General features: G+C 51.9%; 1 protein-coding gene across 1 annotated transcript in view; it reads left to right on the top strand.

The window, feature by feature from the left end:
- Positions 1-5304, top strand: part of Unc5cl (unc-5 family C-terminal like) — an 11044-nt gene extending 5740 nt beyond the window's left edge. Inside the window, exons 3-9 of the mRNA XM_004624165.2 lie at positions 511-811; positions 1331-1593; positions 2114-2215; positions 2375-2442; positions 3179-3279; positions 3472-3585; positions 4698-5304. Of these exons, the coding sequence (XP_004624222.1) occupies positions 511-811; positions 1331-1593; positions 2114-2215; positions 2375-2442; positions 3179-3279; positions 3472-3585; positions 4698-4920 (1172 nt within the window). The 3' untranslated portion in view covers positions 4921-5304. The remainder of the gene's footprint in view (positions 1-510; positions 812-1330; positions 1594-2113; positions 2216-2374; positions 2443-3178; positions 3280-3471; positions 3586-4697) is intronic.
- The last annotated feature ends 20274 nt before the right edge of the window (positions 5305-25578 follow it).

Here is a 25578-nt window from a genome sequence, read left to right on the forward strand (position 1 = left end):
ACTACACAGATCAGACTCGTAGTGATCCTCCTGTTTTCAGCCTCCCCAATGCTGACTTACAGGCACATACCACCATGCCCAGTCTGTTTTGCTGTCTCAGCATGCCCCAGGGGCACACCGGGGATTGAACCCCGGTCTGGCCAGCTCCACAGGCATCTTAGTAATTTTGAGAATTACTGGTATTTTTAGTATAACTTTGTGGCCTCCGAAGATGGAGGTAGTATGTATCATTTAGGATAACTTCCTATCAGGGGGAATCACAGTAGCTCATTCGGACTCTGCACCCTAAAGAGATTCTCCAGCAGGAGGAGATAGCAGGGTGGCCCTGGAAGGGCGGGGGTGACTGGTGTAGGACTGCGCCCCAAGTCAGTGCCTGTGGCCTTGCTCATCCACACGGCCTCTGCGTGCCTGGCTGGGTGCTCTCTGCCCTGGGCTCCATCTGGCTGGCCTCATGCAGGGGTGGGGGGTGTCCCTGCCTGCTGGGCCCCTTCTAGCTCTCTGCCTTCCCAGGTGCCGTGGCTGTGGGCCGCCTGGAGCGGGTGTCCTTGATCTTGGTGTGGGACCTGTCTGATGCCCCATCGCTGTCCCGTGCCCAGGGGCTGGTGAGCCCGGTGGTGGCGTGTGGGCCCCACGGAGCCTCCTTCCTGCAGCCCTGCACCCTCACGTTCAAGCACTGTGCCCAGCAGCCGGGCCACGTACGCACCTACAGCAGCGACACACCTCTGCTGGATGCCAAGGCGTGGCGGCCCCTGGGCCAGCCTGGGGCCCACACCTCGCTGGATGAGTGCCGCCTCCAGCTTTCCCACTTTAGGTTCGTGCGCACCCAGCAGCCAGCCCCTCCCCCAAGTCTCTATCACTGCCCGTCCTTGTCTCGCACAGAGCAGTTTGCCCAGGATGGCCCACAAGTCCCTGGTCCCCCTGTGTCTTTCTCTGTGTCCTCTGTCCCAATGCCTATGGCAGCTTTTTCCATCCTAACCCTGCCTGGGGCTGTGTACCCCTCTGCCAACCATCTCCTCATCTTCTTTGTTTCTCCTGATGGACAATTATTTTTTGGGCCGGGATTGGCACTCAGGACCTTGCACTTGCCAGGCGGGTGCTGTGTCACTGAGCTGTGTTCCTGCCCTGCCAGACAGTCCTTGCTAGCTCTCCTCTCTGCTGGTGGTAGCCACCATGACGGCCCCTTGTCTACTCTGTAGCTGCCCACCACTCTCTAGAACCCCAAGTCCCCCTAGAGTGCTATTGTCTCCTTGGAGGCCGGGACGTAGCCTCTGTACTCATGGCTGCTGGGAGATGATGATAAGGTCTTGGGGTCTCTGCCGTTTCCCCGCAGCCTCTATACCTGTGTGCTGGAGGCGCCGGTGGGCCAGGCTGCCCGCAAGTGGCTGCAGCTGGCTGTGTTCTGCTCCCCGCTGGTCCCCGGACAGACCCACCTGCAGCTGCGCGTCTACTTCCTCAACAACACGCCCTGTGCCCTACAGTGGGCTGTGACAAATGAGCAGCCCCACGGGGGGCGCCTGCGAGGGCCCTGCCAGCTCTTTGACTTCACGGGGGCTAGAGGCGACCAGTGCCTGAAGCTCAAGTACATCTCTGAGGGTGAGGGGCGCGGCCTGGGCACAGGGAGTAGGGGCCTCCCCTGTGCTGCATGCAGACCAAGAGCCACAATCTTCTCTTCTGGACTCAGCTGGAGCAGCCTGAGGGACCGCACTGGCTTCTGCCCCCTGTAACCCAGATCCTCCTGCTCCCCATGCCACCCACCCAAGCCCTTGCCATCTGTCAGGATGTGGTGATGAGGAGAGGAGGGGGGCTGCAGGCGGCAGCAGCGGGGAGGGAGGCTGGATGGGGAGGCCGCCCTAGCTTTCCTGCTTGGCCTCTCCTTCCTGTGGCCGGGGCTGGTGGCATTGCCCACAGGCACATGTGTGGGTATGGCTGTAGATGGGGCACACAGGCCACGGCTGCTTCCAGGCGAGGAGTGCGGGCGGGAGGTTGCAGGGGTGGGGAAGGGCTGTGTATAGTGTGCAGAGAGGGGTGGCTCCCACTCACTCCAGACCCTCCTGCCTCTGCCGGTTCTAGTGCCTCTCAGCACCCCTCTGCCCTGCCTCTGTCCCTGCCCCAGGTTGGGAGAACGTGGATGACAGCAGCTGCCAGCTGGTTCCCCATCTACATATCTGGCATGGGAAGTGCCCCTTCCGCTCCTTCTGCTTCCGGAGAAAAGCAGGTAGCTCAGGAGCCTGGCAACCCCCTGCTGCCTACCCTGTCATCCGAGCGCTCTGTGTCCCACCCCAAGGAGGGCGCAGTGTCCCGGCCCTGTCTTTCTGAGTGCCCTTTGACGCCTGTGCCCTTACCAAGTCTTTCCCTCTCCCGCCGACTCTTGCAGCCAATGAGAGCGAGGACTGCTCGACACTGGCCAGTGAGATCATTGTCACCATGCACACCTTCCAGGACGTGAGCTGTTGCTGAGGGGCGAGGAAAGGGTGGGGCCCATGGGAGTCCTGGGCAGGGGTGTGGTACCCCTGTGACAACAGTCCCAGCCACATAACCAAGTAGGGAAGGCGACACCTGCATGGCAGCCTTCCTGGCTTGTTGTGGGGTCAGGCCCCGGGATTCCAAGTTGCCCATCATGGCTGACTCTTGTCTATAAGTGGGTGACCCCAGTAGGAGGCTGAAGGATCACAGCTTAGATTAGGCCCTCTTTCTCCCAGCTCGGGGATGGGGGAGGGGGCAGGAGACATGGGTTCTTCCCAGGTGGAACTCTCCATGGGATGCCTCAGGGGAAGATGGGAAGGAATCTGGGAAAGTCTCTGGGGACTACAGGGGTATCTTGATGGAAAATGGCAGACACTCTCCCACTACTGTGTGACAGGAAAGCTGGAGTGGAGGGAAGGGGGCACAGAGAGCTGAGTGCTGTATCTCTGTTGCTGGGGGACCTCCCAGCACCCCATGACTTCCTCCAGGACTTCTGGGAGCCTAGGACATACACTCATTCTCTAGTTCTCAACGTGGGCAGACTTGGGACAGAACATGGGGGCCTGGGGTCAGGGAAGATGGGGGAGAGGGGTGAGGTGGTAGCTGCTGCTAAAGTGGCTTGGGATGACAGGCTGAAAGGGAGACAGGCATGGAGTTCGGGCCCTGGCTTCTTACTTAAGGGACCTCCATGTTCCCTGGCCCCTTGCTGACTCAGGGCATGGAGACCAAGTACATGGAAATCCTCAGGTTCCAGGCGTCAGAGGAGGAGTCCTGGGCGGCGCCACCCCCAGTCTTGCAGCCACCCCCATGCAACAGGTGAGGTGAGGGTGGAGCTCTTGCCCCAGGAATGCTTGGAGCTCCAGCCTCAGCACTCAAGGGGAAGTACAGCATGTGGGGTGTGTGTGTGTGTGTGTGTGTGTGTGTGTGTGTGTGTGTGTGTGTGTGAGAGAGAGAGAGAGAGAGAGAGGCACACTCAGGTCCCCCAAAACACACCCTTTCCCATCTCAGGATGCCACCAGAGCTCTTTGAGCAGCTGCGGATGTTGCTAGAGCCAAACAGCATCACAGGCAATGACTGGCGCCGGCTGGCCTCCCATCTGGGCCTTTGCGGCATGAAGATCCGGTAGGAGGGGAGATCTGTGGGTGGAGGTAGGGAGGGCATGGGTGGAAGTGGACCACAGGTAAGGGGTCGACTTGAGAGTCAGAGAGCAGCTCCTCCCATCCCATGCCTCACTGCAGGGTGGTTCTGTCTAAGAATCCCTGTGTCCTCAGGCACTAGAGCCACACCTGGCTCACAGTAGGGGCATGATGTGTACTTAACAGTGGCCTCAGCGCTGTGCAAAATCAGAGTGAGTGCTTGCCCTGTGTGGCCTACAGAGCGAAACAACAGATTACAGATATGGGGCACAAAGTATGTCTCTGGAGGGCCGGCCAGATAGCTTAGCAGATCAAAGTGCCTGTTTAAGCAGACGAAGGGACAGGGGTTTGATCCCATGGGCCTTCCTGGCCCTGCCCCTGGGGGGCTCTGAGGCTGTGATTGAGACTGGGTGTGGTGGTGCACACCTGTAATCCCAGAGCTTGGGAGGCTGAAAATAGGAGTCTGATCTGTGTAGTGAGACCCTGTAGAGCCTCTACTAAAAAAAAAAAAAAGGGTGTCTCTGAGGTTTGGTTCCAGCTCCAGGAGCCCATAGTCTATGCATGAAGGGTGCAGAGAGCTTAAAAGCCCAGGCGAGTGTTCCTTGTGCCTCCTTGTCTGTATCCAGCATTGTGTGCATGCCAGAAAGAGAGGCACGGAGGAGCAGGAGCAAGGAGAGCCCGGCTTGCCCAGAGGCTGCAGTGCAGTCTTCCCTTAAGCCAGGGATGACAAAGGCTTGAGGCAAGGCATGAAGGCTGTCTGTCCTGGGGGAGCCGCGGAGCTGCCGAGTGGGTGCAGGGAGGGATGGGGAAGGACCAGTGTGGAGGCTGGGGGGGCTGGAGGATGTTGGGGTGGGGGAGGTGCAGCGGCCAAGGACAAAGACGAAGTCCCAGAGCCAGGAGCAACTTTATGAGTGCTCTTCTCTCAGCCCTCAGGTTCCTAAAGGAAACAGTCTAGAGGTGCGGGCCCAGGGCTTGAGACTCCAAGTTAGGGCAGTGTCTGGTTTCAAGGTGGGAGCATCTTTGGAAGGGTGGCGTCACGCACCGAGCCTGGAGCAGGGGAACCCCGCACTGCCAGCCCCTCCATCTGTCTCCGCCCAGGTTCCTGTCGTGCCAGCGCAGCCCTGCGGCGGCCATCCTGGAGCTCTTCGAGGAGCAGAACGGCAGCCTGCAGGAGCTGCACAGCCTCATGACCTCCATGGAAAGGTTGGACTGCGCCTCGGTCATCCAGAGCTACCTGAACAAAACGCCCTGCAGCAGCCCGGCCGTGGTCCACAGTCGCGTCTGGGAGAACCAGGCCCTAGAGCTAGATGAGAAGCTCTGAGCGCCCTCCAGGGTGGACGACTGGGAAAAGTGCTGCAGCAGATCCTGCTGACCATCCCGTGCCCCCTGCGAACCACCTCCGTCAAGACCCTCTGGTCCTGCATGCAGGTTCTCTCCTGGCCGGCAGAGGGCGCAGGAGCACAGGAGATGACCGCACCCTGACCAGCTTCCGGGCCGCTCTTTGTAGACACGGGGCTTCCAGGTGGCCCCTTGGCACTCCTGGGCAACTGTCTGGTCGCCAAGAATTTACTGAGCACTTAGTACGTCCTAACACTCCAGGGGGATGCTGGAGTGAGTGTTCGAGGTGAGGCCTGGAGCCCGGAGGAACCTCGGCCTTCTTTGGCCAGCCGAGGGGCTCAGCCTAGCGCTCAGCGCAGACTTGGAGACAGCAAGGTCCTGAGCCGTGCTCTGCTGGAGGAGGAGGAGGGGGGAAGGGAGAGAGCCGCGTACGGGCTGGAGCAAAGAGAGCGCCCTAGGTAGGACGTGGGCGGCCCCCAGAGGTGCACAGGAGGAGCGCAGCCCCAGGGCCAGAGGGAGGGCCAGCCTGAACGCGGACCGCTGGCTGGTGAGCCCTGCCGCCCAGCGGCTCCTCCGCCTGCCCGGGTCTCTTGGGGCTCTGGCCTTCCGCTCTCGGCCACCGTTTCTATCATAAGCATTCATGCTGAGCAGAAATCTCAGGATCAACCTTTATATCCCTTCGGATGCAACTGTATGGCTCTTAAGCCTCTGGTTTCATTTTTCTGCCTCTTGTCCCCACGCCATCTGCATCCAGCCCCGAATCCGAATGTCCTGCTAGCCGTAGCCGGAGCATCTTTTTGTCTCTACCTTGTTGACTGCGTCCTGTCTTTGCGCGTTACTTTCTCTATCTGAAATCCTCAGTCGCTGCCCCCCCCCCCAGGCAAGGGTCTCCGAACCTTGTGATACATCAAGATCTCTTGCGAGAGCCCGAGTATCCTCACAGTGACTGAACCGGGAGCAAGATCCATCTGAGGCCAAGAAATAAAGGAAAAGGGCAGATAAATAATAACAAAAGCTACCGTGTGGAAGACACTGCGTTCAGAAAATGGGCACAGCAAAGAGAACAAAGAGTCGCTCTGAGGTCTAGCCGGGCTGCTTCTGCTTGCTGACAGTTAGCCTTAATTTGTTCTGGTAGCACTAAGAGTTTGCCTTTATATTTAATGAAATATGAATGCTTTTTTATGAGGAACAATATTGTATAGTAAAATATGAAAATTGCCTTTCTTTGTTACTTTGTTGTGCTCAGATTGGTGGATTTGAATGTGGGTATGATTGGTTTTATGTGGGAGAATTATTCCCGCGGGGATGGATCAGAGGTGGTATTTCCAAGATGAAAATTGTCCAGGGTGGGAAATCGGGCAGGTTATTTTCTCCATCTCCGAGGAGCGAGCCTTCAGAGTCGGGCCCTTTGGCCCCGTTCCTCTTTCTCTGGCCTCACTCATTTCTCCCGCCTTCCTCTTGCTCCCCCTACCCCACCGAGGCTGCTGATTACCCCAGTTTGGTGCCTTCGACTTCTCCCCGGCCACTTGGCTCAGGATTGGACCATGAAGAGCACCTTGTTCCCTTCAGGCCCAGAGCTGTTTCTTCACAGTGGTTGAAGGCGTCTTTGCATTCCTTCCTACCTCGGGACGAGTCATTTTAAGGGTTTCCAGTCTGCTGTGGTTGTGAATGAAGCCGCAGGTTTCTGAGATGGAATACAGTGACTTCCAGCCCCAGCCCCATTTTCTCAGCTTGGGTTTCCAGGGTTGGCAAAGGGGTGGGCCTGGGAATCTTGGGGTAGGTGCTGGTGGTGTGAGTCCTGGGCGGGAGGGGGCCTTGGGTTTCTCAAAGCAAACCCAGTGGGCATGTGGACTGGGCGTGCTGCAGCGGGCATCAAGAGACTGTGTGTTTAGGGCTGGTTGGAAGAGCCCTCCCCCTTCTGGGGTTCAGTCTCTTCCCCCTTAATAAAGTGACCATGTGAGAGGGTTGGCAAGGGTCTCTTCAAGCCCACAGGTGGCATACTGATGACCAAGGGACAGGCACTTGGGGTTTTCCTCTGTGCATTGTCTTTGGCTAGAACAATCGATCACCTCTGCGGCCTCACTGCTAGTCCTTCCCTGATAGGTTCTCTACCTGACCCCCCTAATCCATGAGTTTTGCTTTTATGCATGCATAGAGCCATGTCTAGGCTGTCACCTGCAGGGTTTAGAGTCTGGGGTAGAGAGGAGGAGTGGGTAGGGGAGTCCTAGTCTCTAGAGATAGGACACGAATGTCTCCCACGTCCCTCTGACTGCGCAGGGATGTTCACACCAATACCCAGATCTGCACTGTCCTACAGAAATACAAGAAACCACATATGTCACTTTACATTTTCTAGTAGTCACTTTAAAAAATGTGAAGAGGAACAGGTGACATCCATTTGAATAATATATTTTGTTTAACCGAATTCGCCCAGAATATTATCACTTCCACATATAATCATTAGAAAATTAATGCCAGATTTTAAATTATTTTCCATAATAAGCATCTGCATCTGGCACCTACTTGGCAATCACGGCACATCTCAGTCTGTGTGTGGTTACGGGTTGGATCTGAACTGCTCTCCAGGGCCAGGCTTCGGCTCCCAGCGTGCAGCGCTCCTGGAGGCAGTGGGAAGGGATCAGGTGCCCATGAGGCGGGCGTTGAGACCCTGGTCCTGGGTTCTTCTTTTTTTCTGCTTCCCGGCACCATGAGGTAAGCGGACCTCATCCCATCGAGATGTACAGTGTCCCAGCAGCCCCAAATGAACAGGGCTAAGCAACCTTAGGCTGACACCTCTGAGAACAAGTACCCAAATCAACCCTTCCTCTTTACAGGTTGCTTATCACGAGTATTTTGTCATAATCGTGGGAATCTGTGTTGACTTTTCATTGGAAATATTTGATGATTTGTCTTAACTTTCATAATTTTTTTTTTTTTTTGACTTTTCCAGACAAGGTCTTGCTATGTAGCCTAGGCTGGGCTTGAACTTGTGACCTGGGTCTTTTGAATGCAGGAAGTAAAGGCATGTGTTATCTTTCCTGAGGGGCTGCCAGGACATGCAGGACCAGGAGTCAAACTCTGGTGCCTGTGCTTGCCAAAGCAGGCGCTTAGTCTGCTGAGCTATCTTGCTGATTTACCCTAAAAGTTTTTTAAAAATGGAATTAGGCGTAAGTTAAGATTTCTTTCTTTCTTTCTTTCTTTCTTTCTTTCTTTCTTTCTTTCTTTCTTTCTTTTTTCCAGAAGTGGGGAACCGGGGATTGAACTCAGGCCCTTGCACTTGCCAGGGAAGTGCTTATTCTACTGAACCATCTCCCTGGCCCCTCATAAGTTAAGATTTAAAGTTAAAATTTGTTTGCTCCAATACTTTTAGTTCATTGAAATAGAGAACTCAATACCTCAGTTGTCCTAGCCACATTTCAAGGATATAGTAGCTATGAGCAGTTAGTGAGTACCAGTAATGGAGAGCAAAGTTCTGGATTATGGATCTAGTTGGGTTTAACTTTACAGTGTATTTGATCATCCATCCATCCATCTGGTCATCTATCCATCCATCTGGCCATCCATCCATCCATCCATCCATCCATCCATCCATCCATCCATCTAAAATTTGCTGAATTCTTACTCAATGCTAAGCCCTGCATAAGTTGTTGATAATGAAAATTCAGTGAAGAAGAACAGTCTTATTCTAGAACAGCTCTTGGGATGCTGCAAGTGAGAGTGAATGGCACATTCCTTTCATTATTCTTCACATCTGGCTCAGGCAAGACAGAGGAGACAAGGCCCAGGCCATCACTCTGCAGGTGTGGCTCACACTGCAGCCCAGTATGTAGGCAGAGACTTTAGAGGCAGCGGTCCGGCTTATGCGGCACACCAGGTGGGCTGCTGGCTACTGATGATAATCCATTCTGGCTGCTTGAGGCTGATCGGATTTGTTAAAAGACACTGTGACCATTTGAAGGGCTGGGAAATAGATTTGGGGTGGTTTCCAGGGACAATGCCTCCAACTCTGTCATGGTGACAGCTTAAGGAGGACACTCACATCACAGTGGCTGCCGAGTACTGGATGTCAGGAACTGGAGTTCGCTGCAGACGCACCTGCCACTGCACTGGGGCTTCTTCCGAGTCAGGAAGCGCTGCCTTTGTAGGAGGAGGCCTCTGCTGCTGTCCATGCCGGCCAGGGTGGAAGCTGTGTGCACAGCCTGAACATTCTTGCCGCTCTGAATTCAATCCCAGGTGGGACAGGAGACTGGTGGAGCCTAGATCACATCCCGAGTGCTAGCTGGGAAGACATCTACAGGAAGACAGGAATCCTGACTCCAGTCTTTGGGAGGTGGGACCATTATGTGAGGATTTCCCCAAGCCTGAAAGCTACTCGAAAGCTGAGGGAACCACAAGTATGACACATGTCCACTGCTGACAGGGTGTGGCTTTGCAAGTAGAGTGACACCATCTGCAGTTGCCTTGGGGACACCACAGACTTTCAGAAAGCCTGAGTGCATCCATCCCTGAGGATGACACTTGTGCCACCATTCCTGGCGTGGCTCTGTAAGCCACGACTAGACCATGACATTCTCAGGTGCTGGGGCCTCCATGTTGGCATCTCCTCCACGTTCATGCATCGGAATCTTCCTCCATAAGGTGATGGCCTTTGGGAGATTAAGTAGGTCAGGGGCAAAGCCCTCTTAGACAGGACCATTCCCTTTCTAAAAGGGGTCCTGGAGAGCTTCCTCCCCCTTCCCACCAGGTGAAACCACAGTCTGTGAGCCACAAGAAAGCCTGGGCACGCACCCTTTCCAAGGACACTTTGATCTTGGAGTTCCCAGCTTCCAGAAAGGCGAGGAGTGCCCTCCTGTGGTCTGCAAGCTACCCAGTCTCCGGTGTTTTTGTCACAGCAGCTCGAGCAGGCGGAGACAGTGAGGACCCAGCCCAAGCGTCCCCCAGCCCCGTGTGTCTCTTCTACTGCTGTGGCTGAAAGCACAAAATACATTTCCCAGACCTTTAGCAGATGGAGGTGTGGATGTATTTATGTTCGGCTAACCAGCAGGACTCAGGCAGGACTTTGATTTGGAAATGAATAATGTAGAGGGTTGAATAGGGCAGGAGGCTGCTGCTTATCTTGAGAGCTAGAAGCATGGCTTAGAGTGGATTCTTCCATTCCTTCCAGTGATTTGTGAACTACAAAGTCCCTGCAATATATTTTTCTTGCTTGAACTAGTCGGAGGGGGCCGATGCAGGGTGTAGTAAGTACCTCTGTCCGAAGCGCCAAAGATGCTTCCTACGGTCATACTGGCCTTTATTCTGAACACGACCCCACCCATCTCACTGGCATTGGTCTAAGATACCATGAAAGGACAGTGAGAGAGATGCTAGTGCCCAAACATCCCTAGCAGGTGACTTTAAACGATGTTCATCGCATGGCGATCTCCCCACTCCAAATTATAAAACCAAACCAAACCATCGTGGTTGGGGAACTACAAAAGCTTAGGATGCTTTTCTAAAATGAGACCTGCCATTCTCTTTAAAGCCTTGCACAGTTACGTCTGTTCATCTACACAGCACATATTTGACTGCTTCCTGTGTGCTAGGAATCTCAGCGGGGTTTCATTTATTTTCTTATTCTCTAAGTCCTCTTTCTCATGTGCATTCAATCCAGCCCACATTAGTTTCCTGTTGGTAGAGAAGTTCCAGCTGCTGGCCAACAAGGAGCTGACATCAATCCTAGCTAGTTAGTTCCTAATGTCATAGAGACACCAGCCTAGGGACAGGAATAGGCTTAATATTTGTTAGCAACCTTCAGGTGGGAATGGCTTCAGGTTCCAGGCAAACTAGGAGAGCTGTGAGCAGAAAATGCGGACTCCCGTCTGCTGGGGGATGCTGGGAGGGGCAAGAGGGGATGGCAGACAAGGGCCTCGGGGTGTGGAGGTGCGGTGGGGAAGGGGCCGCCTCCTTACCATCCTGACCCTGGACTCCTAAGTAGATGGAAGGCAGGTGTGCAGAAGAAGGGGACATGGAGGCGTTGATCATCTCAGAAATCTATGGGAGAGTGTTCACATCTGTCTTGTACCTGTTGCATGCCCACCCTGGGGCTCCCCACACTTGGGCTGGGAGGGCTTTGGCTGCAGGGACTATCTGTGGCCTGGAGGTAGAAGTGGCCATACTTAGTCCACGGGGTGGCAGCTGTGGGAAGCCGCGAGCTCTGGAAAGCCTCTCCGCCTCCGACCGGCCCCTCCTTCCCCACTAAGCTGGTTGGAGAGGACTCCGGCACATTCTTTCCTTGGAGGAGATCAGGTGACTCCTTTAATCCAGCCTCTGTCTTTTCCCCTTAATGAACTCCTTTTAATTTGTTTGATTTCATCCAAGCAGAATGTGGTTTCATTCCCTCGAGGCTCGGCCTTGGAGCCTGGGAAAGCAGGCAAGGACCTTGGCATGTACGGGCTTCGAGCTCAGCTCAGTCTCTCCCCTGCAGATCCCCGCAGGTTGCCTAACATGTCTGAGGTTCTGTCTGTCTCTCTGCATGACGGCCACCTCCCTTGAAAGACAGCTGTGAGGACCAGTGAGGCCACACATGCAACATTGCCTACGCTGTGTGCATGGTCGGGCTCAACAGTACTAAAAGCCTTCCTCTACACCAACGTGCAGCGGCCCTTGGGTTGCGCAGTTGCTGATTTTGGCTACAGAACACCCTCATCTCCCCTGTGCTAGCATCTCCCAACTTCCATTCAGAAATCATCTTTTTCCATGGAGAGAAGTCTCAGAGAGTAATTACACCCAACAGTAGCTCCTTTCTTTCCTGCCCTTGGTGCAGCCAGACATCTGGACGTGAGCTGTGTCACTGTCACTGCAGATGCTGGGTCCTGAGGGAGTAGCTGGGGGATGTGTTAAGGACTGAATATTTGGGTGCTTCTAAATTCCTGTGTTGAAATTCCAATCTGCAATTTGATGCGCTAAGGGTGGGGCCCTGAGGAAGTAGATCTTCATGAATAGGACCAGCACCTTAAAGGAAGAGACGGAAGAGGGCTTGTTTTTGCCAGGTGGGGTGGCACATGTGTGCAATCCCAGCTGCTGGGACACACCTGGAGTTCAAGGCCAGCATGGGCTATGCAGGGAGATCAAGGCCATCCTGGACTACAAAGTGAGACCCTCAAACAAAAATGAAACAAAACAAAACAAAGCAAAACAGCAAAGCAAAACAAAAGGCTTGTCTCTTCTCTGGGCTCTCCACTGTGTAAAGACAGGACAAAGGGGGGTCCACCAGCCAGGAACTGGGTCCTCAGCAGACGCAGGGCCTGCCAGCACTTACTTCCACCCAGGGCTTCCCTGCTGCCAGTCCCTTGAGAAATGTTGATTGTTTCAGCCCCTGCACCCACGGTGCTCTGTTGCAGTAGCGCAAATGTGTCAAGGGACGTGCGTGGCAGGGTTGTGACTCCTCAGAGCCGTGGAGGTGTGAGTGTGACCAGCTGGCTGCTCCTGGCCCAGGGCTGAGCTCCTGTCGCAGCTGGCCAGGGATGCTAAGCCTGGCCTTGCAGTCTCCTCATGGACTTGGGGAATCTCAACGCATTTCCTGATGGCTTACACTTGCCAGAATTGGCTTCTCTTGTTTGAAACCAAGAATTCTAACGAGTACCCACTAAGCTTGTACGGTGGCTCTGAAGTATGACAGGCTTGGACCTACCCACCAGTAGGCTGGATTTCGCATGGTGTTCAACGCAGGGACCCCTGGGAGGCTGCTGTCTTCCCTCGGACCTTCCTTTCACCTGGTTGGCCAGCTGTTTGCTGACAGGGCTGTTTTCCTCCTCAAGGGCTCCCCTTTGACCTCACAGTGTGAGGATACAGAGGCTCATCCTGGGGTTGTCTGATCAGGGGACTGTAGTGAGAATATCCGTGTGAGTGTAGGCTGCAGCGGATCTCTGCCACGCAGGCCGACAGCATCCTTCCCCTCCAGCTGTTTTCAGGTGGGCGAGGATTGCATTATCCATCTTGCTTTTTAATGCAATGTTTGGAAATACGTGAGCATTGTGGTGTGGCCAGGCTAGGTTGGCTACGTTGAACTGATTCAAGTGTGCGTCACGCCATGTGCCTTTGTCTTACCACAAGAATATTTCAATTCTTTTCCCATGATGCTTTTCAAGATCACACAGTAAGTGACATAGGCTTTAACTTCAGTAAAGAAAAGGTAACTTCAGTCTTGGTCCCTCCTACCTGTTCCGCTCTCCAGCTGCTTATTTTGTAGCAGGCTGTCGAAATCTTTTCATGAAAATTTAGAACCTCACAGTGCATCTTGGAAGTCATTTCTCAGGGGCCCCTCGTAAGGTGAGCAGGATGGCATGGAGGGTCCAGTTCCTAAATGGGGAAAATGAGCCCCCTGGCCAGCAAGTGCTAGGCAGGCACGGCGGCGGCCACAGTGTCAGCAATCAGGACTGGCTTGCACCCCAAGTCTGCCCTTTACTGACTGCATGACTTTGAAAGGTGTATTTAGCCCCCGTCTACTCTCATTCCAGCACCTGTGGAGTGTGCCAGCCACAGGGCCACTCTCAGGGTGCCCAGGGCTCACTGCATGTGAAACACTCAGCACAGCCCCAGGTGATGAAGAAGCACTCGGCGAAAGTGGGCTGTTGTGATGGATGGCTCTTTGCTCAGACTAGGACAGGTTGTGTGTTTTAGTCATTTGCATGGCATGCCGGTTTATGCCTAGTGCCGAACACACACCCTGGAGCTTGCCAAAAAGAGCAGCCACGCATGCTTCTGCAACCTGCATCCCAGGGCTCCTCCTTCTCCAGGGCCTGCTCCTTCTTCCTCTTCCTCCTCGGGTGTCTTTGATAGTATTCAAATATTTGAAGAATGCAGAGTTGTTGAAATTTATAAGGTTCCTGTGTAATATCCAGTTTGCTTTCAACGTTCATGATTGCTTGTAAGCTCGAAATCAAGTTATCCATGTGAATGGCTGACTGGCTGCCCAGCAGGCTGAAGCAGTGTGTGCGGTGTGCATCCAGACACACATGTACACATGTGCACACATACATGTGCATGTGCTCCTGCTGTGCTTGCTATAGCCTCTTCCTCCTCAGCCTGGGCCTTGGACAAGGCAGTCTGTTAGCATGCCAAATGACAACTTTGGTAGTGGGATGTTAGGGGTCTCTGGACCAAACCAGCACCCAACCCCTGACAGCTTCTGACAGCTTACAAGGCTGTGCCATACCCTCGACCTCCCTGAATTGCCTCCTTCTGAGAGTGGAAGGCTGAGAGGCTCAGTGATTTTGCCAAGCAAAGGGCCTGGCCTTAAATCCCAGCCTGCCTGCTGTAAAGCCTGCAATAGGATTCCAGGAGCACGCTCCATCCCATCCTCCACTACCATGAGATCCTTGCGTCTCCACTGGCTTCCTGTTAAAATGCGCAAAGCACCTAGTTTATCTTGAAAGGGGTCCAGCTCTCCCTCCATGGCTGAAGCTAATAGATCAGGCACTGTCAGCATCCTCGGGCAGTGTGGGGGAGGGGTAGCTGCTCCTCAGCCTGGACTTGAGTCGTGTCAGAATCACATGGGCACACATTTCTCAGTGTCCCCAGGCTCACGGCAGTCAGAGGGGCCCGTGTGATGGAATCCTCATCACAGAGCTGAGCGCCAGGCCCAGTGTCTAAAGGCCTTTGGCCCTTCTCCCCTGCACTGCCACACACAGGAAGGTACCAACCCAGTTTCTATCACCTGGTGAGGACCACATCTGGGTGATGGTGGGAAATAACGTGGAGAAAGACCTGAAGCGGAGCAGCCAGATGAATAAACAGCAACCATTTCTTGGAGCGCCCGAGAGGGACAGATATGTCCGGCCTCTCGCACCACTGGGCCACTGTGGGTCCCTGTTCCAGCAGCCTTCCTGTCCACATGAATTGGGCACATGGTAAATACACAGTAAATGTTCGCTCCTCCTCTGGCTACTTGTGTTTCAAAAGCTTGGCTTATCTCTGCGCCTCTGTGTGGAGCACTGGGGAGCGCACCTGCTTCTGCCATGCTCCTTATGATCACAGGGGCTTTGCGGGACACATGCGCCTACTTTGGTGCCCAGGCAATTAAGCCTGGCCTGGAGCAGGCATTTGCCATCCTTCTGCATGGAGGAGACTAAAGCCTTTGAATGAACCCACCTAACTCTTCAAAACTTTTCCCCAAGTGCCATGCCTGTGGTTTCTTCCCAGCTTCTGTGATGTTCTGCACCACATTTATTTATTTACTTATTTTTTATAGTACTGGGGATCAAACTCAGGACCTTGCACTGCCAGGCAGGTGCTTATGCTGCAGAGCTATCTTCCTGGCTTTCTGCATCACGTTTAGATGTGGAAGCTTCTTGCAAACCCTCAGAGCCTTTGACCAGATTCTGTGGGTTCAGCACCCTGTGCAGGCATTTGGCAGAAATGGCTTGTTGCAAACACAGCTATTGAGTCTGGGTGCATTGGTTGAATGATGGAGGTTGTGTTTCTTGGCAAATATGCAACCTTTACATCTGGACATGTGTCACTGATGCGCAGCGAATGCTAGATGTGGGTTTAAGATCAAGAAGCACGAGGGCCATGCTATTTTGCCAACATTCACTGGTCTGCAGAACAACACAGCTCACAAAACAGTCTCCACATGATGCTGAGGTCACCCAGGCTTTCTCATTATGGGGATGACGAACAGGAAGCGCTTACGACCTCCAGTGCTCTAGGGGTCTCTGAGTGGTGGAACAGGAAACGCTGTCGCTTGAACTCGGCAACATTTCCACCCCAAAGCACTGTGCCATCCTCCAGTGCTTCCAGACCTGGCATTGCCTCAGACTCCTGATGGATGGATGTGTGCTCTGGCGCTCACTCCCGCAGCACACTTGTTGCACTGGTGTTCAATATTTGCTCTGGCAAATACTTCTCTCCTGCAGTTCCCTTAGGCAGCTCTTCCTTCAAGTCTCCGGCGTCTGCCGCACCAGCGCTTGCCGCCTTGCCACTGACCTTCACATTAGGATAATGGTGATTGTTTTTGCAGCCTAGGAAACACTCAGGACCAACTGGAAACGTGTGTGTATGTAGGATCCTTGGTGTGTTCTTTCGCGTACGAGGAGCTCTCCTTCCCAGCCTGGATTGTCACTAGGCTGAGTGAAATGCGCTTCTCTAGCTGGCGTTCTCTCTGAATGAGAAGCATCTTTTCAATATCAAGGCAACCTAGCTCCTTTCTTTATGAAGATGTTGGGCAGGTTTACTCAATCCTGATCACTTCACCACATCACTGATCCTCTTCTTTTTTCTCAAGATGGTTGAAATTATCAATTGCAGAAGTCCCAACTCTCCTTGAGCGGCCATCCCTAGCTTGTCACCCCGTAGGGTTCAGGTGTGGCGCATCCCCCTAAAGTCTCACATACTCATGGGTGGGGCTTTGGGAGGTGACTGGATCTTGGAGCTGCCAGACTCATCAGCAGATTAATTAATCCACGAATGGGTTCATGGCTGACTGTGTTGGTAGGTGGTGGGGCCTGGTTGGAGGGGGGTCCCTAAGCAAAGGCCCTGAGAAGGCGTCTTCCTGTCCCCAGCTTTGCTTCCTGGCTGCCATGAGTTGAGCAGATTTCCTCCACCATCCCTTCCCACCAAGGCCTCCCCCCACATTACTTGTCTCTTGCCATCAGGCAACCATGAATCCTCTGAAAACCATGAACCAAAATAAACCTCTCTTCCTTTAAGTTATGAGTGTCGAGTATTTTATTTTAGTGATGGGAAAGTAAAAGATACTCCACTGCCATGATCTTGTTGTATCTTAAGAATAACAGCCTTTGTCTTCTCACCAGAAGCAGAAGACTCAGATAGGGAGTTTTGTAGATGCGATGAATATTTAACCACAAAGCACGCTGTTCCCCCAAAATCAGCAGCACTGTATAGAGTAATCTTGGCTTGTTCTCTCTGTGCCCTGAGGCACGATGAGAGCTGGGCCCCCCTGCTACTGTCCAGGTATGTGAGGGAGGGTCTCACCACCCACTGCTGGCATGGGAAAGCAGTAAGTCTCCACCAAATGCATATCACTTCCATATCGCTATGGCAAGCAGAAACACTGAAATGACACCCAGGATTTGGAGGCAGTGAACAGCTCTATTTTATACCGGTGGTGCTGGCAGGGATCCGTCCCTTAACGAATCCAGGCGTCCAGCACCTGGGGATTGGAACTTTTATACGAAGCCTGAGCAGGAGGAACAAAGACGAGACAGAGTAGCCTGGCAGGTCTCTGATTACCTGCCTGGGTGAGCTCATTGGTTGCAAGGCTAGATTAATGATCATTGATTAGAGGACTAGATTAATGATCACGAAGCTTGGTACAATCAGGCATCCCACATGTTCGGTTATGCTCTTGTGGTTACCAGGGTCAAGAAAGTAATTACAGAGCCATGGAACACTTACAGAGCTGCGTTTTTTCTGGTACAGGTTTTCCCTTTCAGCATCATCTGTATTTGAGATGTTGTTCGTCATCTTTATTTGAGCTGTATCATTCATTAATACAGTCGTTCACTGTATTAATGTCTTTTTATTCACTCATTTGGCTGTGTGAAGAGTTCCTACAACTCCACTCCGGCGCTGCAGTTCCAACAGGCTGATTCAACACATGGATTTTCCAGGTTTTTACTCTGAACGAATTATAGACTCACAAGAAAAAAATGAGTCTAGGGAGCTCCTGTAGACTTGTCACTTGGTTCTCCTAAAGATGGCAACTGACTACAGTGCACTATCAAAACTAGAAAACAAACACCAGCCTAACATAATTAACAAGACCAGAGACCACAGCCAGGCCTCCCAAGCTTTTGCAGCTGACCTTCTGTACCTACGAGTTCCACATCTGATGATTTAACCAACCAGCGATTGAAAATATTCAAATAAAAACTGCATCTGTTCTAAACTTGGGCAGACTTATTTCTTGCCATCGGTCCCTAAACAATTCCATGTAACAATAATGTACAGAGCATTTACATAATATGATGTATGATAAGCCATCTAGAGGTGGTTTAAGTATACAGGAAGATGCGCATAGGTTTTTTTCTTCTAATGTATTTGGTATAGGGTCTCACTACACAGCTCAGACTCATAGTGATCCTCTCTCAGCCTCCACAGAGCTTGGATTACAGGCGTGTGCCATCATGCCCAGGCTCAGTGGGCAGCTCGGGTGCCTGGGGGCATGGCCGGTGTGGCATGTGGTGCTGGGATCAAATCCTGGTCTCTGCACTTGACTAAGCAGGCACTTAGTCCACTGAGCAATCTTGCCAGCCCCGTTATTATACACAAATCCTATGACATTTTGTGGCCAGAAGAGCCTTTTTGCATTTGTGTATCTGTGACAGCCTTGAAATTAATGATGTGTAGATGTTGAGGGACAACTCTACCCTGTTTTTTGAGACAGGGTTTTGCTCTGTAATTCAGCCTGGCCTTAAATTCATGATGTAGCCAGGCTGGCCTTGAACTCCCGGTGACCCTCCTGCTTCAGTCTCCTGATTGGTGTATCTTTATGCACGATTCTACAGCATTTTATCAAATGTATAGATTCATGCACACCACTGGCCCTTCTATATTCACTTTATTTTATAGCAATAAAAAGGACATTAGGAATCTAAAGTCTGTGGGCCTGGATGTAGGCTCCTAAGAAAGGCAGAAAAGAAGACAGAAGAAACTGCAATGCTCTATCCAGCCTCCCCCTGTGGGCAGGCCTACACTCACCACTCTATAAGACACTTGCCCCAGCCCAGAGTCACTGCCACCACCTCCTCAGCCTCTCCTCACAGATGCCCCCACCTTCCTGTCTTCACAAAACCTCTGCCCTGCTCTGTATCCTGCTGTGCCACCCACTCCCACCCTGATACCCACCTGCCCATGTCCCATTATGGTTGGTGCTAACAACTTACACTGTGCCCACCATGTGCCCACGCTATACAGAGAAACACTAGGGCAATCTGATTCCATCTATAGGGGGAACTCGGTGGGAGACGGTCGACCACAGGTGCACCCGCTTCTCTCTTCCTTCCTCTATCTCCTTCTCTTCTCACCGTTTTTTCCCCTCTTCTGCTCCCTTCTATTTTCCTCCTCTTCCCTCCTTGCTCCTTTTCCTCTTTCTTTTCTATCTCTGTCTTTGTGTCTCCTGTGTTGCTCAGTCTGTCTGTTTATCTGTCCATCTCTCATTAGACTGTAGGCCTCCTGAAGGCAGTCTTTCTTTGAACTGTCAGGGCACTTTCTAAGCATCCACACCTCCCTTACCACAAGAACCCCCCAAGTCCCAGCTTCTCCCATACCCTTGTCACTGTAACATCCAGAAAAGCTGACTTCTATTTTGTGGGTGCGGAAGTCAGAGTGCAGCGTGATGACATGGGCAGTGTGCGTCGGCTCGGTCCTCCTCCCAGCACCTCGCTGCCCTTCCGTTCTCGGGCCTGCCTGGCCGCACGCTCCAGGGCAGGTAGCATCCTCATCTGTGCGGGGTGCGGGGCGTGCATCTTGCAGGCAAGCGCTTATTCCACTGAGCCATCTCCCTGGCCCCTAGCGTAGCCCTTCTGCTCCCAGTGCTAGACGCACTTCACTTTCCACCCACTGCCAGCGCCGACTTACCCCGCGGTTCGGCCTGGGGTTCGGGAAGCGCCGCTTCCGAGCGCGCCCACCGACGCTCTGCAGTATGCAGTCTTCTCATCCTTGTTCTACAGAAGAGGAAACCAGGGCTTGCGGGCATGGAACTGACCTGTGCAGCGCGACAAAATGGGCACATCTGGGTGCTGAACACGTCAGTCCCACTGCAGGCACAGTGCCTCTAAGCTAAATCCTCCTATTCTCAACAGTGAGAAATTCAGAATGTGAAAGAGAAGCCCCTGACCGCCTTGTCTTCTGACCTCCTAGTTATCTTCCTAAGAGATGATATCATTTCTTGAGTTTCCTCCCAGAGTTATTCTTGCATGAAATGCATATGACTTCTTCTCACGTTTCCAATATTCTTGCCCTTGCATTTAACAATGGGTTTTGGAGATCTTGCCATAATGTTTAGAGACATTTCTTCACATGGATATTATTCTATTGAGAGGAGGAATCATCGTTTACTGAGAAACGGAGTGTACATTTTGGATATCTCCAGTTTTCTGCCCTAACAATCCTTCACTGAATAGCTTTTCATTTACATCGTTTTACATGCATGCAAGTGCACTTGTACAAAAGCCCTGAGAAGCCGAATTTCTGGTTCTAAGGGGATGTGCATCTGGAATTGTGAAAGTTATGAAGGCTGTGGGATTTGTATGAGCTTACAGCGCTTCTCTGGGCTATGGCCATTCGGAACAGGTGCCACTCGGGGTCTGCAGGACGCACCCTGAGGGTGCAGCTGTCTCCATCCAGGGGTACTGAGACTCCAGGGTTTCTTGCACTGGACGCTTTCTCTCCCAGGAAAGTCCCCGGATGTTTCGCCACTGGAAGAGAGGAAGATGCTTTTCCCAGACCAGAGGCAGGAGTCTGTCTGTGTCTTGGCAGGCTCCAGAGGAATTTTACAGCTGGAGAAGGCCACAGGCTCGGTTAAATATTAATGGTTAGATTGAATATTTACCATGCCCCCTCCTTCAGCACTGTGCTAAGCACTGGGCATGGGTTACCTCAGTAAACCACAGGACCGCCCTGCTACGTGCGGGCTTCCCTTATCCCTGTTCTAAGGTACAAAAATAAAACTGCAAAGGTTGAGTAAGTTTGCCTGGGCTACAAAATAATCAGGCAATGGCACTGCTGGGACTTCAACTCCTACGGTCTGGCTTCACGTGCCCAGTCATGATCCCAAGAGCTGAAGACTCCTGTCTTCTACAGCTGCTTTCCACCTCTTCAAAAGACCCTCTCCTCTCCCCTGCCCCCTGCCCCGGCTGGGTTTTCTATGGCAGGGATCAGTCTGTTACTTTCCCTTCCTCCCACTGTACAGCTGATCCCTTTGGTTCCTGTTCTCTAGCTTTTAAGTCTCAGCTTCCTAGCAGGGTAGCGTGTGTAGCACACACATGGGTAAAAACCAACAACTATGGAGTTTTCCAGGGGACCTTACTGTGGTAGAATTTCCGCTGATGTAAGGCAGTGGGATTTTTTTTTTTTTTTGAGTGTATGTATGTGTATTTGTGTATGCAAGTTGCACGCATGCATATATATCTATGTGTATGTGAGTGCATGCTTTGTGTATGTATCTTTTTTGTTTGTTTGTTTTTGCAGCACCAGGGATTGAATCCAGGACTTTCTCATTGAGCCACTTCTAGCATTAGTTGAAACTTTCTTTTTTCTTTTCTTTTCTTTTTTCTTTTCTTTTTTTTTTTTTTTTTTTTTTTTTTTTTTTTGTGACCTGCTCAGCCCACCCTGGAGGCAGGGCTGGCACAGCATGTGGTGCCAGGGATTGAATCACAGTCTCTGTACTTGCCTAAACTTGCCTAAGCAGGGTCTTTAGTCCGCTAAGCTATCTTACCAGCCTGGTTAAAGAGTTTTCCCTGGCTGGACTCAAATTTGAGATCATCCTGCCTCGACTTCCCAGAGTATTGGGCTTACAGGGGGCCTATCACCACACTCAGTTTTGTTGTGTGCCTCTTTCCCATCCTTTTTTTTTTTTTTTTTTTCGGAACCGGGGATTGAACTCAGGTCCTTGTGCTTGCCAGGGAAGCACTTATTCCACTGAGCCATCTCTCCGGCCCCTACCCGTCCTCTTTAATCACTCTGTATGAGAAGCTCACGCAGTGCGAAGATTGGCTGAGGGTTGTTGGCAGGGCAGGAAGGCTCTGTCTCCCTGAGAATATGGGCCGTCAGGGAGGGGCGTTCTGCAGTTGTGGTTCTAGCCCCAAGAGTGAAGCTGGAGGACAGAGGGAAGTCCTGGGCCAGCGAGGTGCCTTCTGTGAGGACATGGAAGGCGCTGGCTTTGTCTCTCCCCCACTGTTCTTACATTATTCGCTCCTCCTTTCAGTGATAACAGCTGGCATAGAGGAATAGAAAGGCTGGCCTGGGAGCCCACTGGCCACATGCCCTCAGGTAGGAGGGCCATGCATGCACGAAGGGATGGATGGATGGATAATGTTCCCCGTGGGATGGCTGAGGGCAGCTGCACCCTCAGGGCTGAATGGAGAGCCCAGGCACAGCCTGGCCCAGAACCTGGCCCAAAACAAGAGCCCAATAAACAGCTGCTGTGGGTGCTGTCATTTTGCTCATGACTTTCAATTTCTTCCTTCATTTCAGTCACATCCTTTACCTGCTCTTGAACATTTTCTTCTTCCCCTTCCCTTGGTGACCCAGAGAGAGAGGTGAGAAGTCACTGGAGGCCCTGCTGGGCATGTGTGCTGACACTTCTGAAAGCGGGACCTCGGGCACAGTGTGTGGCATGGCAGCCCGCCCCGCAGCCTCCAGGGCCTGGAGCTGAGGATGAGAGGTGTGGAAATCCCAGCCCCTGCGTCAGTGGCAAGTGGCCATCTAAGCAGATTCCACTTCAGTTGTGCAAGCAGACACCCCAGCGGAGCCTGCTTCACACATTTTGATCCAGGAGCACTATGTCCTGGGCAGACTCGGAGCCCAGAGAAGCAGGGATGCGACTCGAGTCTCCTCCTTGCAGCTGGGGACGCTGGCAACAATAGAAAGGATCCTGACCAAAGCCAAGTGGTCCCTTTTCGCTCTCGCCCACCCCCTCTCCCATTTCCTCTGCTGTCTGCTTAGGCTGGGCTCAGGGATCAGGCTGTCCCTGGTCATCCCCTTCTTGGCTCCTTTGCGGGTCTCTCCTGCCTGCTCTGTCTCCTCCAGGCCTCGGGTCGCGTCTGTACCTGTTCCTGCAGTGAGCAGAGGGCCATTCGATTTCTGGGGAAGGCTTTCCCTGCAGCGTGACCCTCCGCCGTAACCATGAGCCAAAATCAGTCTCTTCTTTAAGTTGCAAATTTTGTTTTAATGATAAGGAAAAGTGACTAAGAGAGGGGAAGGGACTCGAAGGGTGGATCCTTTCCCTAGCTTCGCCCCTTGCCCTTTTTCTACTTCCGGCTGCCTCGGGTTGAGCAGATGTTCTGCATCATAACGCCCTCCTGCCACACTGTTTCCGTTTAGGGGCCAGCCCGCCATAGACTGAATTCTCTGAAAATTGTGAGCCAAAGTCTCCTCCTTCTTTCTTCCTATAAATGGAGAGTGTTGGATGTTTTGTCACAGTGACGGGGAAGTTAACTAATACGACTGGTGTCTCCCATAGCTACCCACCGAATATTCCCTCTTTTAATTAATAAGGAACCTGAGGGATTGCATTTGGATTGTGTGACTCTGCTCCCGGTCATTCACCCAGTGGTAACAGAATCCAGCGGTGAGCCTGAGCTAAGTAAATTATTACACTGCAGAATGGTAATTTTCTAATCCGATCATTCTTCCATCTCATTAGCAGGCATTCTTCTGGAAAGATTTCCCCACCAATTTGAATATCCTCATCAATTTAAGGGGTTTTGTAACTGATGTGTCATGATTCATTACAAATATTGCAGCTATAAATATCACCCCAGTTCTGGCCACTGGAGTCCCCTTCCAGCCAGCGCCTGGGGTCCTTTCACAGGTATCCCTTAGGATTTTGTACTTTCTGGGGTTTTAGCACAACCTGATATTCTAGGCTCACCCTGGACTGTGGCTGCTTCAGAACGGTATCAATAATTTTTCTGAGGAGCCTTGTTCCTTTCTGGGAAATGGTGTTGAAAATGCTAAGGTCAGAGTCTCGGGGTGCTTGTGACTGTTGGGGTACGGTCATGCCTATGCCTTGTCAGTGGGTGGAACCAGAAAATAAAAGCTTCAATTCACTTGGCTAACTTCAGTCTAACACTCTGGATTTCTCTGGCTAACGCTCTGGGCTCTTCTTCCCTTTCCCCCGTATCTTCTTCCCACAGCGGGAACTTCGTTTTTGCCAATGCCAATGCACTTATTTTTTTCCTTTCTCTTACAATGCACACAACTTGTTTCAGAATTGTCCTGCTAATAATACCGCGCACAGCAAACCTACTAAGTCAGGTGGGAGGTTTCTTTATTTTTCTAGACTACATATCCCAGGAAGAGTGGATAATCAAGGAAATCCCCCCCAAATTCACTTGAAATATGACTTTTTCTATACGATTTGATATGGGGGGAGGTTCATTTATTTTTGTTAAAATTCCACCGTAGATTTCTTTGTCTCATCCTAGCTGATTTAATTTTATTTTCGAATCCTGTATATAAAATCATTTAAATAATTGAAGATCAGGACTATGTAAAAGGCACACAGGGAGAAACCTCACTCCACCCTCAGCCCTTCTGCTACATCTCTGCCCGCAGCTTCGCAGCTAACGATTTTCATTAGATTCTGATTTGCTTCTCCTGGCATTGTTACTCTTTGAAAATAGCATTGATTCAACGGAGACAAAAAGGGGAATTTAGCTAAAGAAACTAGGTAAATCTCTTTTATGGTTAGATTAAAAAAGAGAAGTACAAAAACTGAAGATAAAATAGGAGGAGGAAATGGGAATGGTCCATGAGGCTAATGCCGGAGAACCAGGAAACCTCCCAGACTGGGAATCTTACAATTCAAGCGACCCCCACCACCACTGCCTGTGGGCTGAGCCTGCCACAGGGGGGTGCTTCCAAGGATGAGGTGTCGGGGCATCTGCTCAAGGTGATGGGGGGCAAAGGCAAGAGCCAGGAATAAAAGCAAAGGGGATTGGAAGTAGGGCCATGAGCTAGGATTAAGAAGCCTTTACTCTGGTGGTTATAGAGGGAGACAGTGGGGTGGAGTGGCAGCCATCAGTAAGTGTGGCCCAGGACAACTGGTTTAGAATTCAGAAGAGATTAAGTGGCCCCAGTGCCCTCTAAGTGACACAGGGTGAGTGCTGAACCCAGTGGCACGGCCCCATGTGTAGGAACCAGGTAGAGAAGTGTGTGGCCTCCTGTACCTAAGGGTTGCAAACTCCACCACGAGTCCCATTTATCTTGGTTTGTCACAGAAAGATTAAGGGCAGGCATTGCTTGGAGACGTGATTTAATGTTCACTGAGGACAAAGCCAGGCACCGTTGCCCAATTACTATTTTACCTCTTTCTTCTCCAGTGATGAAGCTGGTCTTCCAAATGGAAAGGGTAGAATAAACATAGCAAAGAAGGGAGTCGAAGTCAAGGGCAGCTGAGGTGGCAGTAAAGTCAGCAGCAACACCAGCTGTAATGAACTTGGGGCTCTGGGCCTGATGAGTTATGGCCTGCAGCCTTGGAGGGACTTGATGTGTGATTTCAGAGCCACTGTCATTAATCTTTGATAAATTATAGAGGAAGAGGTTTGTGCTCATAGACAAGAGATGGGCGTAGAGCTCTTGACATTCAAAAGGGGGATGGGAGTGAGTCCTGGAAGTCACTGAGTGCTGAGCTGAGAAGGTCTGTGCACCTGGGGCAGAGTTGGTTTTGAGTCTCGGCTCTCTTTCTGGACTAGGGCAGAAACTGGGTGTTTGTCCCCATTTTCAGGGCCAGGTGGTCTGGAAACAATCAAACCTAATCAAAGGAAGATGGGCTGTTTTGGGTGGCTCTGTCTCATGACCCTCTTCTAGGGTCACCAGGTTGACCACCATGGCCGTCCAGCAGCTTTGTCTGTCCTACACTGGTTTGTCCAGAAGCAGTCCCGGAGGATCTATGTGACAGTGTCAGAAGTGT

This window comes from Octodon degus, unplaced genomic scaffold, assembly GCF_000260255.1.
Source record: "Octodon degus isolate 3935 unplaced genomic scaffold, OctDeg1.0 scaffold00005, whole genome shotgun sequence".
NCBI lineage: Eukaryota > Metazoa > Chordata > Mammalia > Rodentia > Octodontidae > Octodon > Octodon degus.